Source organism: Lynx canadensis, chromosome A3 (genome assembly GCF_007474595.2).
Source record: "Lynx canadensis isolate LIC74 chromosome A3, mLynCan4.pri.v2, whole genome shotgun sequence".
NCBI lineage: Eukaryota > Metazoa > Chordata > Mammalia > Carnivora > Felidae > Lynx > Lynx canadensis.
Genome location: NC_044305.1, coordinates 17,636,428 through 17,658,301, shown reverse-complemented (window position 1 = coordinate 17,658,301; position 21,874 = coordinate 17,636,428). Strand labels below are relative to the sequence as shown.

Sequence of the window (21,874 nt, the reverse complement as noted above, 5' to 3'; positions counted from 1 at the left end):
CTACATTGAAAGAGAACAGTGCTGACAAATAGGTTGTATTTGAAAAAAAAAAAGAGGCCATGAAAGAATAACCTATTAGCCTCCATCCATCCATCCATCCATCCATCCATTAATCAATTGACCATCCATTGATTTATCCCTTTGTTCATTCAATATATTTTACTGAGCACGAAAGTATGCTAGAATCTGGGGACACAACAGTGCTCAAAATAGGCAAAATGCTTTTACTACACTTGGAATGTGGCTGGGATAGACACTAAACATGTAAGCAAACTAAAAAAAATGTACATATTTGCAAGTCAAAATGAATGCTATGAAAAAAAGTACAGGGTATGATTTCAGGTGGAAAATGTTGGGGATATACATCAGATTGGAGGTCAGGATGATCTTTCTGAGGAAGTGTGTCTATGCTGCAGTTAGAAAGATATTTATCTGTTATACAGGCACATACAGTGGCTGGATAATTTTGGGCAGAGGGGACAGGATGAGTAAAGGCCCTGAAGTTAGAAGGAACTTGGTAAGTCAGAAGAATATAGCAAGTATGAGGATAGAAGCTTGGGAGAGGCTGAAAGGTAGTAAGGGGCCAGGTCATGCAGGCAAGTCTGGGGGAGGCAGGGAGTGTGGGCAAGAGAAAGTAGCGAAGTGAATGGAGGGGTGCATGGAGGAAAGCAGGGGAGAATAAGACAGGACAGGGACTTGGGTGGAAATGGACATCAGATTCTGGAAGAGAAACTGACTGGTATGGTTCTAGATCAGAAACCATTTTCCCCTTGGCCTGCTCTGAGTCAGAAAGGCACAAACAGATGCTCAGGTCCCTCCTTCAGCAGCTATAGCCTGGGGCACCTTCCACCACAGAGGATAATCATCTTCCACAGGAAAGGCAGTTCCCCACCCCCACACTCCCTCCAGCCTAAGCTTCAGAACCTTGGAAGTCTAAGGTTGCACTTTCATTGCAAATTTCTACATGCTCTATCTTCCCAAGAGTGGTCTCTGAGTATGTTCCATCTTCAACCTGGTTCTGAAACTAAGCCCATCCCTCGTCTTCCAAATACGAGGTAAACCTTACTTAATGGGTCTAAATGTACCTCCCACTGACTTGCTCTATCTCACAATTCCTGTTTTAACAACACAAATGAAGCCTTATTGTTATCTTCATACTGCCCTCCCTTCGGAGAATGAGTAATAATAATTTTCTGCTTCTAAACCAAAAATGTAGTGCTTATTTACCCATTAGCTGAAGTTTTCTCTCTGCAGCTCTAAACAAATTCTCAGAGTAGAGTGTGCCAAGCACAGGGCTTTCAGGATTTTCTTTTAGCTCTTGAAATTGAGGCAATTCCATGAGCTTTTTGCTATCCCTCAACCCGATGATGAAACACATCCTCTTTATAATAAGATCAGTGCGGTGGAGGCCACTGGTGCCACTCCCAGATCCCCTTTGCAGGTCAGTGTATCATACCCAACCTTCCCCCCACACCCCCGTGCCCCTGCTGCTGTGGGTATTAAGACTAAGGGCTCACACCTGTGACATTCTCCAGAGACTTTGGCCAAGGCTCTGGGATACCATTTCCCCTGGAGCCACCTGAGAAATGGAGGGGAGGGAGAAGGGTAAGGAAAGGGGAAAGTACCAAGGACTAATTGTTATGGGGGAGAGACACAGAAAACCTGGTCTTCTTACTTCAAGGCAGAACTTTGGAGAAATTTATACTCCACTTGCATGTAGCCTAGGCTTGCATTTATCTGAGAACAGATTCTTGCTTTAACATTTTCTTTTTACCATCCCACTTCCCTCTTTGATTTATAGATTTCTTCCAAGTGCCCTCCATCAATACATTAAATGCACCCAAATCCCTGCTTCAGGCTCTGCTTCCAGGGAATCTGTCTTAAGACAGCTCCTATTTGCCTTTATCTACTACTCATCGATGAAATCCACTTCCCCACTATGGTTGAACTCACATTCTAATTCCTCTAAATCTCTAGCCAAAGTTAATAACAGGCAACCCCTGGCTGATCAACAAGATAAAAAAGAATGTGAATCTGGGGCAATGCCAACAAGACCCTTCCATCGATGAAAAAGACCGTTTTCAAGGCTTTTGAGGTGAGCCTGTCCTGATGCTAGAATTACCCTTCTACTAGCAAATATCAAACTCCCACCCCACAGAGTCCCTTAGCTGGGCCTTCAATTTGTGGTTCTGCCCTCACTCTGTAAACAAATATTGCCCCCTGGTGATATGCAAATCCCTACCCTCTCAATCCTCTAAATACATACAGTCTTGACTCTTAACAGGGACTTTGGACCAGGGGTATGGCTCCTCTCACAGTCTGAGATGCTGAGTCAGCTGGCCTTCCAATCCTACCCTTGGTCTGGGTATTGTGCAATTCCCAGTGTTTAGGTGAGAAGGGGTAGTGATGGAGGTAATAGAAGGGTTGTATCTCCCATACTGGACCAGTCCCAGAGAAACAGAACCCCAGATGAAGGCCCAGGAACATACATGCCATTACTGCATGGAGCTTTGGCCCCAACGGTACTTTAGCCCCCATTCAGTACATTTCACTTCCATTTGGAAGCATTGATCATAATCATAAGTCCACGATTATCTGTCAAAATCACTCATGCAAGGTCTAGTTTCCACACTGGATCGTGAGCTCCTTGAGGACAGGCATCATGCCTGCTGATTCAGCACAAAACCCTAGTTCCTTTCAAGGTACCCAGCTCACAGATGCTGACTGAGCAGACTACACAAAGGAAATAACATTTATTGACAATATTTTTTTCCAAAACACCTCGCAGTAAATACAACACTTAGATGTTTATTATATCGTCTGATCCTCTAACAAACTGGGTGGTAGAGGCCTTGGTGTGCCGGAGCTGGCTTGTATTAGCTTGCTAGACCTGGGTGTTAAACACTCTGGACTTTTTTGCGAGCCAGTTATTAAACCATTGGTAACTTGATATTGGACATGGTGGGGATATTTATACTTTGGAGATCAACAAAGACTACAAATAAGGGCTTTTCTTTTACAAAGAGCAGGTTTATCATGAAACCACTGGCAGTAGGTATGTTTAAAAAATGTTCTGTGAATGGATAGATGGGGATAACCTGAAACATGGCACCTTGGAGTTTGAGAGAGATGAACTGAGACTCTCAAGGTCTCTGACTCTTGCTGCAGTAAGATGCCGGCTTCAAATGCATTTATTCATTTCAGTGAGCATTTTTTGATTGCCAGGCATGTGCCAGGAACTTCTGCCATGGCAAAATGTGATGAGGAAGTTAGTGGTTAAGACCAAGGATCACCTCATCAGAGACCTTCCAAGTCAGCAGTGCTGGTGCCTGCCCCAGAAAGCAGGCTCTGCTCAGGGCCCTGAAACCTGACTAGATCAGGACCTGATGCTCCACCATCATGTAGGGTCTGAGTAGGGTCCTGCTGTCACAGACCCAGCCATTGGGTGTGTGCGGACCACCTACTGTATTTACCCGCTGCCCAGGGCTCCCTCCACAGAACCTGCAATTCCTCTGCCCAAAGCAGCCTGACTAAACTTCCCAAGGGAACAGAAGTCCAATCTAGACCAGTCCACTGCCAGCGCCCCCCTCTGACAGGGCTGGTTCTTGCTCCTTGCACACCCTTAAAAGCCACTGGGATTATACTGTGAATAATGAGCAATCAGAGGCTCCAGTGGAAACCACATAGACACTGCCCCTAAATGCATGGGTCCTGTTATGCGTTGAACTATGCGTCCATCCCCCAGTTCATATGTTGAAATCCCAACACCCAGTGCCTCAGAAGGTGTCCTTATTTGGTAATAGCGTCCTTGTAGATGTAATTAGTTAATTTAGGATGAGGTCAACCTGGAACAGGGTGGGCTCCTAATCTAATAGTACCTAGTGTCCCTATAAAAAAGGGGAAACTTGGACACGAGATGCCCACAGGGAGAATGCCATGTGAAGATGCAAACTAAGGAACAATGAAGATTGCTAGAAGCTAGGGAGAGGCATGGATCACATCCTCCCCTCACAGTCCTCAAAGGAGCCAACCCTACTGACACCTTACCTCAGACTTCCAGCCTCCAGAATGTGAGACAAGAAATTTTGTTGTTAAGCCACTCAGCTGCTAGTACTCTGGTATAGCAGCCATAGAAAACTATTCTAGGTCCCTTGCTTTGCAACCCTCCAAACTGGGCAGTGCTGCATCAGAGTTCAAGTGACTAACAGGAATGCTGCAGACAGACAAGGGTTAGAGCGTCATGCTGGAGCCAGATGTGGAATCTAACAGAAGAGGCACTGGGCTTGGGGTCAGGTCAGAATGACCCTGCCTGAGTGCTGGGGATTGTTACGTTCTCCCTGGGAGCCCTTCTATTCTGCAGGACTCACACAGGTGACCACGGACACCATCAGGAGTCACCAGAGTCAGGGATAAAACATCCGCAGAGCAGTGGCCTTAAGTTTGCACATGTGATCACACTCCAGGGGTTGGATGCCCACTGGAAGCCCCAAGAGGAAGGTGCCATGATGACAGAGAAGTGCCAAGTGCTTGGAGGGAGCCAGATGGCCAGTGCAATATGTCACTGGCACTTTAGATACTGCCAAAGCCTATGGGATTCCCAGTATCTTATTTTTCTCTATTAAAAGTAATAGTGTTTTCAGCAAACCCACTAAATGGGGAAATTTGATTCCAGAAAGAGATGGGCCAAATATTCATTCTTGGCCTTAGATCCTTGCTACAGAGTCCTCATGAAGAGTGCACGGAATTAGACAGGGTTTGCCCTTAATCAACCCTAGATGCTCCAAAGCTAACGTGAGGCACAGAGTAGACACCAACCAAACACAGGCCTGCTTTCCTTTGTCTTTTCTTGGCTTTTTTCTCACCAAGCATCCTCTTATCTGAGGTGGCACTGAGAGGGGTAACTCCCCGGGACTCTGAGAGACTCGCATTCTCCACTGTCCAGCTCTCTGTCCTATTCAAGGTGCTCCTAAAGCTCCGCTTGTCTGGGCTGAAGGACTGGCCCTCGCAGACCTGGAAAGTGAGGGTGTCAGTGCTGGGAATCTACCTCTGACTCCTGACTCCTTCCTGCCCTGCCAGGGCTCGGTCATCTGAGACTCCAGATTCATTCACTTGTTCCCATCCCTCCACACACCCACACATTACATGTGCACACCCCCCTAAGGAAGACAGTATCCTACAAGTCAAATGTGAGGACAAATCCTTATGCTTAGAAGAGGTACATGTTTTCCTCTCTAGTTCTTTCAGGACCAGTGCAGCTGTACTGCAGGGAGAAGTGCTTCATGCTGGGTCTCTAGGACTATGAGGACAGTGGATCCTGAAGTTGCCCCAGAAGTAGAGTTTTAATTATTCTCTTGTAAAGTTCCTATATCTATCTCTTGTCCATCCAACCATGTGTTCCCAATTCTCAGTTTAGAAAACAGGATCCAACAAACTACCCTTTAGGGGGGCTTATGTCCCAGAGGGTATCCTTAGAATACCACATCCCCCCACCCCCACCATGGAGGGCAGAGCAACCACATCAACCTCTCCCTTGTCTAGAGGTCAAAGCTGGAGGGGTGGGTGAAGGAGGTCTCCCTGTACATTTCCTTCCTTCCCCCGGCTGCCCCTTTAAGTGGGACGCAGCAGACGCTCAGCTGTCCGGAGCTCTAATGCTATCCAATTGATGATGCTCTTCCTCTTGGATTATCTGTTTTCCTCAGTGGGAAAGCCTTCTAAGGCCTGTGATTTGTGTCACTTTTGTTTGCAGGCCATCAATTCTCCTTGCCTCACAAAGAGTAGTTTATCTCTGTCTGTCCAGTAGCCTGAGTTCCTGAGAGAGAACAAGTTAGGGACTTGCCGGCCTCTCATGACTTATGTGAAATCAGAGGGGGTTTTTATCACAGTGAGTCCTTGGTGCTTCTGTCCTCTCCTTCCTCCTGTATCATCTTTCCTTCTCAGCCTACATATTGAGCTGGTTTTCTTCAAAGTTATGAAAGACATGAGTGACAGGTCTTGGTGCATATTTTGTGAAACAGCCATATTCTCCTCCTTCTCCTCTCTCTCTCTTCCCCTCCCTCATTTCTACCTCTTCCCACACATATGTATGTGTTTTCCTCTGTATGACTGTGCATGCGTGTATATACTCACATATGTACATACACACTTGGGTCATCATCTTTGTCTATGTTTTATATCTATGATTATATGCCTACTTATATTTATAATTGCCATCTCTGGGGAAGCATCCTGTGTAACTATATACACTGTCAATAAATGCAAGGGACAACAGAATTGTCCAATTTTCATGTGGTTATATGGAGAGAATAGCTGTTAAAAATATCCATCCTATAACAAAAAGATAAACCTGATTTCTAACCATTCAACCTTGTAATAGGTTAAATGATAACAAACCATTCATTGATTTTTTCTTAAAGAGTAATAAACAGAAACATGTACCAATTGAAAGGGCCAGGCAATTCAATTATAATTAGGAAAACAAAAAGTGATGAGCCTGAACAATGCTGCCTTAGTTTTTGGGATAAGTATTGAAAATGCCAACTACATAACAATGCAGTGTTTGTTTTCTCATTATTAAAGGCACCGACACTATCACCTCATTTGTGAAAGCCAAACCCAGCTGAAAAAAGCACAAAACTCAGAAGACAGGTGTACCAGACATGCTAAAAAAATACCCACATAAGCACAAACCCAAATATAATGAAAATATATAGAAGAATATTTAAGAAAATTTATATTCATCACTCTACTGATTAATGTACCAGTCCATTCATCTGTCCATCTGTCTGTCAGTCCGTCTGTCTGCCCCACGATCCCCATCCATCTATCCATCCACTGATTCAACAAGTATTTTTTGAGCTCTTACTATGTTTTTGGCACTGTGTTATTAATATACACTGTAGGTATTTATTAACATATACTGTAGGTATAATGACTCCAATGAAAATAACAATTCTTTCTTTTATTTTTAGTAATTGTTGCCTAAACTTTCCCTGTGTGGCTAGATGGAGAAATCCTTAAATGGTTGAAGACAGACAAGGACATGCCAACATACCTTTTGTAGCCAGGCGAACACAGTTGATTTTGGTCTCCTGTGAACAACAAAAGTGAGGTCCCAGTTAATTAGTTGTGGGTTTGGTTTGTTATATAAAGAAAAGATATACATATGTATACCTGTATATATGTCTATATATGTATTTTTAATTACAACCTGAAATGTGTCCTTTCCATTTCTTCCCCCATCGTAATCACCTTTTTTTTTTTTTTTTTTAAAGATTTTAAGTAATCCCTACCCTCAATGCAGGGCTTGAACCTATAACCCCCAGATCAAGAACCACATGCTCTACCAACAGAGTTAGCCAGGCACACCAGGAATCACTTTTTAATTCTATTTCTTCATTTATTTTCAGGCAAGGTACATATTTTGTGCCTTTTAATTCCTGGCTCCCATCACCTCATAAGCTGCCTCCCAGACAGAACCACTTATAAACATCAAATCCTATGACTGCCCAGCACAGGACAACTTTAATAATAACACTAGATGGGTACACTGTGGCATATGTTAGTAGATGGCACCAAGAGCATCTTTGGGAAACTATGTTGATAAGTAAATAATAAGTAAAAAATGCATCTATCTGCACAGACTGAAACAGATACTAGACATGATCCCAGGCAATATGAATGTGTAAGAATAAAACTGCAAATTTCATGCTCAAAAAGTTACACTGGCCCTGAGATCTCTGGTGAACCTCACAGTTTTCATGGGTAATGACGTGTGTGTGTATGTTTGCATGGCGATCGAATCTTTGGTGGGTAAACTATCTAGTTATTGTTGGCTGTTCCCCAAATGGACAAGACCCACAAACTTGAGATATTACTGGGCCTGCAGTTGAGTTACAGAAGAGTGTGCTCAGGAAGATCATCATTTTAGTGTGCTTTCTTGGGATCATCTCCAAGGAGGCCCTAGAATCAGTTGAAAATTCCAGTTGACTAAGTAATACGCCCAGCAACAATCTGAATATAGTGTAGCAATGAAAATAAAAGGCAAAAAGGAATGCAAGTGTATGGGTCTCAAGAATCAAACGTGTGTCTTGCTAATGCTCACTCATAAGAAATTACTGCATCTTGAAAGCACTTGTGTTAGTCAGGTCTTTGAGGGTTCCTGGACCCAATTCTGTTTTGGGAGGGTGGTTCCTCCCCTTCCACAACATTAACCAATCCTCAGATATCAACAGGGTGTCACAGAATTCAACTCAATTTTGATACTATCTACCTGGAGATAGCGTCAGATTCTACAGGTTAAGGGTTCAGTTCCACAAGACTGCTCCCTATCCCCCACTTCAAATGATGCCAGTTTCAAGCCCCAGGCTGTTACCTGTGTTTCTGACTTACCAGCTACATTTTGGAGATTCCAATGACCTCCTCCTTAGGTTCAATTAATTTGCTAGAGCAGCTCACAGAACTCAGAGAAACAGGTTACTAAATCACCAGTTTGTTGTAAAAAGATATAACCCAGGAACAGCCCGATACAAGAGATGCATAGGGCGAAGTATGTGGGGAGGGGCGCAGAACCTTCATGCCTTCTCCAGAAGTGCTACTCTCCCCAAACTCCATGTGGTCACCTACCCAGAGGTCTCTGAACCCAGTCCTTCTGGGTTTTTATGGAAAGCTTCACTGCATAGTCATTATTGACTAAGTCACTGGCCATTGGCTGATTCAACCTCCAGCCCCTCCCCTCTCTCCAGAGGTCCAGTAGGTTGGGGTGGGGTGGGACTGTGGGACCCTCTAATCCAAAATTAATCCTCCTGGCAACTAGCATCCTCCTTGGGTGGGGTCCCAAAGTCACCTTCATTAACGTAACAAAAGACACCTTTATCACCATTGACACTTAGAAAATTCCTAAGGTTTGGGAAGCTGTGAACCAGAAACCATGAAGAAAGACCAAATACATATGAGAAATATATTTTGGTCATCTGAAAGACCAAAAATATATTTCTTATAAGAGATCACAATATTGCATCGGGGTTATGCAGAGATATAAAACCCATGAATTGCAGGGGCAAAAAACAGTAAAGGTATATTTCCCACTCAAACCAACATGTCCAATGTAGGTGAATGACGGTCTGAGGTGGGGTAGTAGTGGTGGTTGGGGGATACTATAACCACTGTAGTCACTCAGAGACCAAGGCTGGTACCTTCATTTTAACACAAGGCTTCAGTGTTCACTGAGGCAGGAGAAGAGAATGCTGGAGTTGGGCACTGGCAATTAAATGCTTTGTATCAGAAACTACACTTGCTTGACTCAAGTTTCATTGATTAGAAGCAGTCATGTGGCCATACCTAACTTAAGTGAAGGAAGAAATGGTAATGTCTACAGCAGAGTCTATTTTCTCTAAGCATACCTCTGAATGCTAGAGACTGTCACTTTGATTAAACTCAAGTATGATTCCCTAGTGGTCTTGAGTCTGTTCCTCAGACCACAGAAAGTCTGCCCTTGGCTTGTGTAGCAGAGATGTCTGGATACTGAAAGATAGTTCTCACATCCACTAACATTCTTCTTCCTCAACAATTCCAATGATAAGAGTTCAAGTCCTTTGAACCAATACTGGTACTCATCCTAGGACATCCTCCAGTTTGTCCCTCTTAATGAGAAGGGACTAGAATATGAAGTAGCAGTCTGCATGTGGTCTTGTCAGTATATGATTATCTAGATTATCACTATATTCTATTTTCCTTAGTTATATTGGGCTTCTGTTAAACATAGCAAATATCCCAGTTTTTCAGTCATCATGATGAATGTGCCATCAACCTTACCCCCACAAAAAAATACCTGCCTGCTCCTACATACATAAATGTGGCTGTGTTTCTGGAATCCAAGTACATATACTGACTTCCACTGTTGACTTCCATCTTCTTTGATCTGATTGCTATTGCTTGTTCTCATATGCTTCACCATATGCAAGTTTTTGAAAATATTTTTTTCTATATTTTTATCCAGATCGTTAGTATAAGTGATAACCTAGAAAATGGCACTGATAGAGCTCTATGACATGTACCAGAATCCATCTTCCGGGCTGGCATTTATTGCTCATCAGAATTTGTGTTATCTAACTGCTCATCTCTTCAATTGTTTACGCACTTGGATCCTACTGCTGTGTTTTTCCACAAAAATATTTTGAGAATAGGGTCAAATTCACTTCAGATACTCATGCTCTGTCTACTGCACTCCTGCAATTTATCAGCCTAAGAACTCTCTCAAAGAAAGAAGGTTGGGTTGACATGACTTGTTCTTTGGGACAAGTGTTTCCTTTACATTCTTTAATGCTGAAAAGTGCTCTTTTTTCAAATAAACAATTGCTTTATTAAAAAACTGGAAAATGCAGAAATGATGCAAATATATGAAGTATTCATTTGAGATGTTCATATGATATTTGAAGAATGCTACATTTCAAGAAAAATGTTTTTTTTTTAATTTTTTTAACATTTATTTATTTTTGAGACAGAGAGAGAGCATGAATGGGGGAGGGGCAGAGAGAGAGGGAGACACAGAATTGGAAGCAGGCTCCAGGCTCTGAGCCATCAGCCCAGAGCCCAACGCGGGGCTCAAACTTACGGACCGCGAGATTGTGACCTGAGCTGAAGTCGGACGCTCAGCTGACTGAGCCACCCAGGCGCCCCAAGAAAAATGTTTTTTAAAAAGTACATCCAGAAGGCAGAAAGAAGGAAAAATTATGAATAAAAAATATGAAAATAAAGTAAAACTCTCTAAATGTGATGCCAAAGAAGCTTCAGTAACAAATGAGGTAAAACTTGAAAATGATGATAAAAGTGAGCCAACTAATTTTTTGTTTTCAAGCTTGGAGAAAGAGCAGATGTTCAACTCCTGCTGGCTTCCATTTCTGCTCTCTGGTTTAAAGGGTCAGTGAGCTGAAGCCTGAGATGGTTACAGAAAGCACAAGCTCCTGAGGACTGAAAGCTTTCTTCACATGGCTGTGCAACCACCACAATGACCATCACCCAGAAACTGTGCAGGGTGGGAGCCATACCAAGAGACTAGGAATGGTAAGAAGAATCTCCAACTTTGTATTAATACAATGAAAAAAGATTTTTACAAGTGCTATTATTAGGAAACTTGCCAATTGTGCAAGATTATTGCATACAGCAACGGGCAAGAGTTTGATGAGGTTTCACTGCTGGGGGTAATTGGTAAATATGGATCTCAACTTCAAAGAGAGTCAATCTAATCTTTTCACATTTAAGAATCTATTCTCAGGGAATAACCTGAAATGTTAGAAGGTTTATATCCTAAGATGTTGGTTCCAATGGTCTTTATAAAAGTTAAAGTGTAGCTCCACATACCGGTCTAACCCTACAGGCATGGTAAAGAAATTGTAGTCTATCCACACAGTGGAATATTATGAAGCTAACCAAAAATAATTGTGAGTACCATATAATAACATGGCATAGTACATGTAAGAATATATTAAAGGAATAAAGCAAAGTACAATCTTTACTACAACATGCAAAGATAAACATTTAAAAATAATTTGTGAAAGAAATATACTTAAGAGGCATTACTTGGTTCATTTGAAGTACAACATACATAGAGACAAGTATACTAACTTTAACTACAATTTTCCAAGTGTTCTATCTTTAAGTTTTTATTTGAGAGAGAGAGAGAGAGAGAGAGAGAGAGAGAGAGAGAGAGAGCGCGCACACACACACACACACACACAGGAGAAAGGGGCAGAGGGAGAAAAAGAATCTTTTTTAAAAAAAGTTTTATTTATTTTGAGAGAGAGAGAGTGTGTGTGATTGAGTGCATGTGCCTGTTAGCAGGGGAGGGGAAGAGAGAGAGGGAGAGAGAGAATCCCAAGCAGGCTCCTTGCTGTCAGTGTGGAGCCCAGCAGGGCTCAAACTCATGAAGTATGAGATCATGACCTGAGCCAAAACCAAGAGTCACATGCTTAACTGACTGAGCCACCCAGGCACCCAAGTTTGCCAAGTTTTGCACAAAGTAAATATGCACCTATGGCTAGCACCCCAGATGAAAACACCAAATATTACCAGCACATCATGCTCCCTCTGGGTCACTTCATCCCTGCAGTAGTGAAAACACTAACCTGCCTTCTGTGGGAATGTTCTCTGTAAAATGGGTCATATTAAAGGGAATCTGGGTAGTTTCAATGGTTTCTTCTACTGCTTGCTTTCCTTCATTGGGTCATTTGTGACAATTTTCTGAGAATCTTCTTCCCTTCCATAGTTACATGTGTGAAAGTGAGCCATTTCTGACACCACCTCCTCCACCCCACATCTATTAAAAGCTGTTTTCTATAATCTGGAGCACATGTCTCATTATACTTGACTCTCCCTGGCTCTCACAAACATGATGTTGACATGTCTGCTTTCTCCCAAATTCCTGACACCTCTAATTCCATAACCAATTTGTCTTTGTTGGTTAGAATTAGATACAGAATAACAAAGTCCTAAGTCACTCTCTTGCCCTTCTGTGTGATTGAATTGTTAGCAAGCAAGTTGGGAACATGCTAGACATTCTGCATCCCAACATATGGGAAGTCTGGCCAGTGTGCACATACCCAAAGTCCCCAATCCATTCAATAAACAGGAAATGAGTACTTTCTTTGTGCCAAGATTATATAAAGCTTTGGGGAAAGGAGAAACATTTGGTACACTTTCTGTTCTATCTCCATTAATTATATCCTACTTCTAGATGTGTCATATATTCTGGGACAGTACAATATAATTTCCTTTCCCTATCATTTTAACTTCACTCACAGCCCAGTCCCCACTCCAGACTGGCAAATCTGGACACAGGTATATATCACCTTAGAGTAGAATTTAATATCCTAACTGTTGTGATTCTGTTGAGACCTGCTTCTACTCAAGCTCTGCCAGTGCTGGGCAATATAAAGCAAGTCACTGCTGCTCTCTATGGCTCAATTTCCCCATGAATCAAATACAGAGACAGGGTTGGAAAAGGCCAATTTGGTAGAGTGGGCAGGGTATTCTAAGGTTGCTTCAAGCTCTCAAAATGCTGAGTCTGGTTTCAGCTACTGGCAGTATGCCTTTTCTTTCAGTACTCTGTTTTCTTGACATCACTCCATATCACACCACACCCCACAACACATAGCTCACTAAAAAAACCCAAATGCTTCATGTCTACAACTACTTACCTACTCATAGCCCCCATTTCAAGAGTAGATCAAGTCTGTCTCATCTATACATCCATCCTTTCACCATCTGCTGAAATTATAGGATGTCTCTCTAATTCAGAGGCATAGTGTCCAAGGCATCAAGTATTTTAGTAGATGCTAATTATTATCCAGTTAGACTTAGGTTAAGTTGTGTCACTACCCTGACCAAGAAGCCCTAGGTACCTGAGTAGTACATACAATTCTTACTCTACTCCCATTAGACTGCCCTATGTATAGGATGGGGATTTGGTTCTCACCCTAGTTTTCACATAATTTTCCCACTTACCATAACTCATGCCTTTGTCTTCTTCAAGATTGAGATACCCTAGTAAATACAATGGGAATTAGCCCTGACACCATAGTCTAGTTTGCCAAGTTGCTTTGGCTCCTGCCTTAATATTCCTCTAAGACTTGGCTAGGGCCTCAACAGCCCACTTATTCCTTTATTTATTTATTCATTCATTTGGTCAGCCAATCAACAGTTATTTATTGATGTGATCACTATTGATTATATGGATGATTACTGAATGATCACTATGTGCCAGGCATTGTGCTGGGTACTAGTGTTACAGGATGAGCAAAACAGACATGGTCCATGTCCTCATGGAGCATGTACACATTATTTTCCAATGTTTGTGACTAACATTAGATATCTATTCTCACAAGTAAGTATCTGATTACAAGTTGCAATAAACACTGTGAGGAAGAAGTATTAGGTGCTAAGTATGTGTAAGAAGAAGACACGAAGTGTGGATGGGAAGGAAAAAGATACACTGCCTTGAGAAAAGACCATTTAACTTGTGACTTGGGAGATAAGTAGGAGTTAGATATATGAAGTATAAAAAAAAAATGTGTCCTGGATTCAGGAACAAATGTGAAAAGACTTGGACGTGAGAAAATGCATGGTGTAGTGGAAGATATAAACAAGTCTGGAATGGTTACATTATAAAGAAGGACTTGGAGAATGATATGAGGTGAAGCTAGAGACAGAAGCCTCGTAGAGCCTTTTAGACTGTACAGTTTTGGCCTATATTTTAAGAACAACTGGAAGCCATCAAAGATTTATTTGCAGAAACAATGAAGTTTTCAGATTTACATTTAAAAAAAAATTTTTTTTTTACGTTTATTTATTTTTGAGACAGAGAGAGACAGAGCATGAATGGGGGAGGGACACAGAGAGAGGGAGACACAGAATCGGAAGCAGGCTCTAGGCTCTGAGCCATCAGCCCAGAGCCCGACGCGGGGCTCGAACTCATGGACCACGAGATCGTGACCTGAGCTGAAGTTGGACGCTTAACCGACTGAGCCACCCAGGCGCCCCTCAGATTTACATTTTTTTTAAATGTAAAGAATTTAGGGGTGCTTGGGTGGCTCAATTGGTTAAGCTTCTGACTCTTGATTTCAGCTCTGGTCATGATCTCACAGTTCCTGAGATCAGGCCCTGCATCAGGCTTGGTGCTGAAAGCAAGGAGCCTTCTTGGGATGCTGTCTCTCCCTCTCTTTCTGCCCAACCCCACTGTTTCTCTCTCTCCCTCTCTCAAAATAAATAAATAAACTTACAAAAATAAAATAATAAAATGTAGAGACTGTTATATACAGAACAGACTTATGGTACAAGAAAAACTAGTAAGTAGGAAGAATGTGGTGTAGTCTAGCCAAGAGATGGTGGTGGCCAAGACAGTGAGTGCAGGGATCCTGTTTCAACCTCCCCCATCCTTGGAAGGCATATTTTGGCTGTGCCTGACCCTAGAGACCTTCCAACACCTCACCCCACCCCATGCTTATGAATCAGTATTGGCTTCTGGTACGGACACCAACTGGGTCCTCAGTCTAGCCTCTCTGTACCCCAATTCCCCTTGACTCTCTTCCAAAAATCCACAAAGTACACAACATTAGCATCATTAAAATACAGAGAATGCTCAAAACTTCATAATCACTGTTAGGAAAAAAATTAAACACCACAAATGAATGAAATATTTTTAAGGTTTTCAGCACAAGCTTTTGTGGACAGCAAGGGCCATATGGAAAAGCAACATGAAAGAGAAGAGAGGTGAGCTAGTAGACGGTGTAAGATTGATCTAAAATGATCTTTAGGGGAGCATGAGTGGCTCAGTCAGTTGAGCATCTGACTCTTGACTTTGGCTCAGGTCATGATCTCAAGGTCATTGGATCAAGTACATATTGGGCTCTACACTGGGCATGGAGCCTGCTTAGGATTCTCTCTCCCTCTTCCTCTGCCCACCACCCCTGCCTATGTGCAGCTCTCTAAAAAATAACAATAAAATAATAATAATAATTAATAATAATAATAATAATAATAATAAAACGATCTCTAGCAAGACCAAGTTTGTATGTATAAAAAATCTGAAAATGTGTGAAAATGCTGATAGATTAAGACATTGAGTAGGTGGAAAGGACTTGAAGGCACACATAATTCAAGGTGGTAACCTTAAATAGATCACTTATAGGGGAAAATAAGGTAAAAAGAAGGGAAATGTGCCCTTGGGAGATATATTGAGGAAAAGGAAAAGAGGCAAGAGGAATTTTAAGATCCTGTGAGTCAAAAGAGAGAGAGAAAACAGCAGCAACATGAGTCCAAGAACACACATCCACCCATCCTCCATCAGAGACAAGACTTAGTCATCCATTAAAAAATCATATTTCACTCCCCTATCAGAATGCTGTGTTTTTAAACTAAAATCTTGTAAGCCACCTTCAATCTACACTATGAATAAAAGGAAAGTGCCAAATAAAGCTACTCTACGAAGAAAACAGAAAATAAAAATAAAAACATCTCAAGTGATAAAAATAAACCCCCCTCAAATTAAGGGAAAAACAAAACAAAACCATCACAAACCAAAAAGAAAATTGTAACCACCACTCCAAATTGAATTAAATTTCCTCAAACAACTCTGAATTAGAAATGCAAAGATTAAAAACTGATATGTATAAAAAATCAACAGAAAAAAAAAAAGAGTTGAGTGAACTTAGGAAAATAAGAAGAAAGGCAAAAGCACTTCAGAAATGATGTTTAAATAACAAGGTGGGGGCGCCTGGGTGGCGCAGTCGGTTAAGCGTCCGACTTCAGCCAAGTCACGATCTCGCGGTCCGTGAGTTCGAGCCCTGCGTCAGGCTCTGGGCTGATGGCTCAGAGCCTGGAGCCTGTTTCCGATTCTGTGTCTCCCTCTCTCTCTGCCCCTCCCCCGTTCATGCTCTGTCTCTCTCTGTCCCAAAAATAAATAAACGTTGGAAAAAATAAATAAATAAATAAATAACAAGGTGTCCAAAGAAAAATTTTAATAAGTGGCACTGAAGAAAGGAAAAAACAACCAAGAAAAAGAAAATAAAATAAAGAATAAAATAGCAAGGGTCAGTGAAAGGTGACTGAGAGGGAAGACAAAGAAGTTCCAATATATGTATACTTGAAATTCCTGAGAAGACAGATGGAACGATTGGATAGGGAGAGATTTAGAACAATAATCAAAGGAAAATTCTGGAATTAAAAGACACCCTGAGCCTATATATTTAAAGGACCCAAAGACTCAAAAGATTGATTCCAAGATTCTAATAAAACAATTCAACCTAAAAAAAAAAAAAGTTCTCAAAGACTCCAGGCAAAGAAATCACAAGGGCAAGAGATGTCATGAGATATCTCCAAAGCAACATCAGAGTCCATGAAATAAGGGGCAGCATTTTCAAGAAACTCAAAGAATGAAATTATGAACCAAGAGTTTTACAGTTAGCCAGGTGTCTTTTGAATATCAAAGCTATAGGAAAGTAGCTTTCAACATTCAACAGCTCAATGAATACCACGCCTGTGACTCTTTCTTGAGGAATGTATCAGAGGATAAATTTCATTCAACAAAGAGTGGACCGAGAAAATTTCAGCAAAAAGACTAACGGTAAGCATTTAATATATTTATTGTAAATATAAGACTAAAACAAGGCAGGGACATAACTGAGAGAACACAGAAATGTTATATTTTCTGACAATGCAGGAGTAATGCAAGAAACAGTGAGAAAGAGAATAAACAGGGGAAAAGGAGAGTAGGACAAATTCATTGGTTGTTCACAGGCACTAGGTAAAAGTCGATGGATACCATCAAAAATTGACAAGCCAGTGATGTCTGCAAGATGGCAGAATAAGAATTTCCAGCACTCATCCTCCCACAGAAATGTAATTTTCTCCTCCCAGCCACGGAGGAGAGCACCTTTATGAGAGCTCAGAAGTCCAGCAGAGAGGTTGCAGTACCCCACTGGAGCAAAAAGTCTGATAACAAATGCATCCAAGAGGGTAAGAAGAGCAATTTTATTTTACTTGTGTCACATGTCCCCCAAAGTGGCACAGCCCAGTGCCCAGAGAGACCCCCTCAGCCCACGATTTCTCTCCTGCGGGAATGTGAGAGCATAGTGAATGCCTGGCTTCCCCAGACAGGCAAGATGCTGCCCAAGAGGCCCGTTTCTTTGTTGCCCCAACTAGAACACTGAGGGGATCAGCATGGCTAAATAGTCTGAGGGATGTTTGGAGCAGGGAAAAGAAAAATGTGGTGTATATACAGAACTATGAACTACTGCGGAGCCTTAAGAAAGAAAGACATCCTGCTATTTGCAACAACATGGATGAACCTGGAGGTCATTATGCAAAATGAAATAAACCAGACAAAGAAAAACAAATATGTGTGATCTCACAAAGTGGAATCTAAAAAAGTTGAAATCATAAAAGCAGAGAGGGGAACGGGTGGTTTTAAGGAGCTAAGAGCAGGGGAAATGGGAAGATACTGGTCCAAGAGTTATGCAGGATTCATAAATTCTGCAGATCTGTAAAATATTATCCTTTTTTTAATGTTTATTTATTTTTTGAGAGAGAGAGCGAGGGGGGAGGGGCAGAGAGAGAGGGAGACACAGAGTCTGAAGCAGGCTCCAGGTTCTGAGCTGTCAGCACAGAGCCTGATGCGGGGTTCAAACTCACAGACTGTGAGATCATGAGCTGAGCCAAAGTCGCACACTCGCTGACTGAGCCACCCAGGTGCCCCTAAAACACTCTATGTTATACTTGAAACTTGCTAAGAGAGTAGGTCTTAAGTGTTCTCACCACACACAATGTGAGGTGATAGGTACGGTAATCAGCCTGATTATGGTAATCATTTCATAATGTACATGTGCATCAAAACATCACATTACAGCTTAAATATATACAATTATTACTTGTTAATTATACTTTAATAATTCTGGGGAAAAATGCTGACCAACCAGACAAGAAAAGGTTAGATATGAAAAGAGGATTAAAGAGTTACAAAGGTAAGTACCAGAACAAACGTACAAACCTTTCTAAATATCAGAAGATATTTTAGCACAAATAAGGAAAACACATATTAAATTAGGATATAAAGAATGGGTGCTAGAGTTGAGACCAAACATGTCAGTCATGTCACCACTTGTGAATGGGTTTAACTCACATAATTAAATGAAAAAGACTTCAAATTGCCTCATAAAGCAAGACCCAACTATCTGCTATGTATAAAGGTCACACCTAAAACAAAGTGATTCAGAAAGGCAACAATAAAGGAATGGGGAAAATTATACATAAAAAAAAAACCCAGCAGAAATAGCAATCCTGATATCAGACACACCAGAATACAATTCAAAAAGCATTAAACACAACAAAGGACACTTTTTAAACCTACAATTAATGGGAAATGTAACAGGTATGAATATCTATGCACCAAACCCACAATAATCACCTTTATGAAGTAGAAACTAGAAGAGATGCAAGAATAATAGACTATTGTCAGAATAAGTCAGATCAAGTGGGAAGAGACAGGCACAGACCTAGAAAAGCTAAGATAATTAGGCAGCTCCAGTGGATGTACATCAAACCCTACAGCCTGTTAACAGACAGAAACCTTCCCCTTATGAGCTTATGAAACATTTACAAAAACTGAGCATGCATTAGCTAATTAAGAAAGCATCACTATGTTCCATAAAGTAGAATTATTATCAATATTCTATGATTACAGTGTAATAAAATTAGAAATTATTAAGAATATTAAAAAACCAAACAGGTCCTTCCTCCTGGAAAGTTCCAAAATAATTTCTTTTGACTTACTCCTGGGCGAATGTGGAGTTAAAATATAATGAAGATTCTACAGATCAGAATCTATGAAAAACAGAGCAGTGATAAAGTGAAAGAATGAAAAAAAATCAAATTTCTAGCACAAAAATCTAGAAAAGGAACAAAAAATGGGCCAAAAAGCATACAAGGGGGAATGGTAAATGCAAAAGCAGAAACTATTGAAGAGAAAAATAGTAAGGAATAAAAAAGGTAAAAAGAGAGGAAGCACCATTATACAAATAAGAAATGACAAGGGGAAATAACTATTGAAAAAGAAGAAATCTGTAAAAATGAGACTGCTCCTTAGATGTCTGGAAATAAATTCTGAAAAGCTAAATGAAATTGATAAATGCCTAGGAAAAATGGGTCCTAATAGAAATAAAAACTTACAGCACATTCCACAGAAGAAACAGAAAGATATCAAGGACTATGCAAACGGTGCCCAGATGTTTTCACAGGGAAACTGCAACCAGACTGTTGAAGACATGATAGCACTAACATATATTGTTCTACAACATGGAAAATGAAGGAAGGCTTGCTCATTTCGTTATGAAACCAGCCTAACACTGACACACAAACTTAGTAAAGATAATACCAAAAAAAAAAAAAAGGGAAATTATAGATCAATTTTATGTTCGAATGTGTAAAACTCTTAACATTTAGTAAACAGAATTCAACACTTGCATTGGGAAAAGTTAAATGCTATGACCAAGAGGAATGTATTCTAGAAGTGGAAGGTTGGTTCGATGTGAAAAAATCCATTCATATGATACATACACACACACTGTATTAAGAGATCAAAGAAGAAAATCCTATCATTATATCTAACATAAAAAAAGCATTTGATGCAATTCAGTACTTATTTCTAATTTAAAAAGCCACTCAAGAAAATAGGAATTGATGAATACTTTCATAATATAATGAAAAAATATATTTTAGTCCTAAAATCAGCATCCTACTTAATGGGGATTTAGTAAAGGCATTCCCACTAACATCAAGATCAAGAGTAGAACATTCTCTGTCTCCACTACCCCTTTAGAAAATACTGGAAGTAGCAGCCAGTGCAACTTGTATAAAAGAAATCAAATAGAGGCATATAAATTGGAAAATAAACTTTAAAATATTTCTGTTTGCAAATGACATCATGGTATATCTAGAAATCCTTAGAGAATTAATGATAAAAATTAGCAGGATATAAAATTAACATATAAAGTGAACAGTATCCATACATACAACTGATAGAGGATATGATGCCAGCAAATCCCATTTACAATGACAACTAAGTTTAAATACTTGGTAATAAACTTACCAAGTGCAAAACCGTTATAAAGAAAATTTTACAACACCCCTGAAAAACATAATGGCAGACTGGAACAAAAAAAAGTTATGCTCTGTTCTCAGCTAGGACAATATAACATCTTAAAGATGTCAGTTCACCCCAATTAATGTATAAATGAGTGGTAATAGCAGTAAAATTACTAATAGGATTTTTATGGAGCTGGACAAGTGGTACTAAGACTTGCATGAAAAAATGAACATGCAAAAAGTAGGAAATCACTGAAAGAGAAAGTCCAGGCAGGACAACTTGCCCTAACACATATTAAAAACATAAAATCTCTGTAATTTTACCAGTGCGGTATTAGTGCATAAATAGGCCAATGGGCCAGGGGAACAGAATGCAAAATCCAGAGAAAGACCCAAGAACATATGAAAATCTAAAATATGAGAAAAGGGGCATCTCAAATTACTGGGGCAAAGATGGACTTATAAATAAATGTTGCTAGGACAACCAAACAGACATTTGGGGAAAAAAGACAAAATTAAATCCATACTTCACACCATACACAAAAATAAACACCAAACATCAGAAATTTAAATGTAAAGAAATGAAACTATACAAGCAGTAGAAGCAAACATGTGTGAATTCCTTTATAAACTTGGTGTAAGATTTTTCACTCTGACTCAAAGTGTAGATGCAATAAAAAAAATTGATGCATTTCACTACCTTTTTTTTTTTTTTTTTGGTGTGGCAAAAACACTGATAAGCAGAGTCAAAAGACAACAAACTGGGAAAAATTGTAACATATAACACAGAGAAAGAGTTAATATCCTTTGGGGTGCCTGGGTGGCTCAATCAGTTGAGCGCCCAACTCTTGATTTTTGGCTTGGGGTATGATCTCAGGGTTCATGAGTTTGAGCCCTCCATCAAGACCTGCAATGACAGTGCAGAGCCTGCTTGGGATTCTTTCTCTCTCCCTCTCTCTGTTCCTCCCCAACTTGTGCTTTCTCTGTCTCTCAAAATAAATAAATTAAAAAAAAACACTTTAAAGTAAAAAGAAAAGAGGGTCTGCCTGGGTGGCTCAGTCAGTTAAGCATCCAACTTCGGCTCAGGTCGTATCTCACAGTTCGTGAGTTCGAGCCCTCTGTCAGGGCTCTGTGCTGACATCTCAGAGCCTGGAGCCTGCTTTGGATTCTGTGTCTCCCTCTCTGCCATTCTCCCGCTCACACTCTTGTTTGTCTCTCTCTAAAAAATAAACATTAAAAAACTTAA

The 21,874-nt window shown here is 40.6% G+C and overlaps 1 protein-coding gene across 1 annotated transcript in view; it reads right to left on the bottom strand.

The window, feature by feature from the left end:
• Positions 1–21,874, bottom strand: part of PTPRT (protein tyrosine phosphatase receptor type T) — a 934,550-nt gene that overhangs the window by 205,155 nt on the left and 707,521 nt on the right. The window contains exon 16 of the mRNA XM_032592759.1: positions 7,052–7,088. Within this exon, the coding sequence (XP_032448650.1) occupies positions 7,052–7,088 (37 nt within the window). The remainder of the gene's footprint in view (positions 1–7,051; positions 7,089–21,874) is intronic.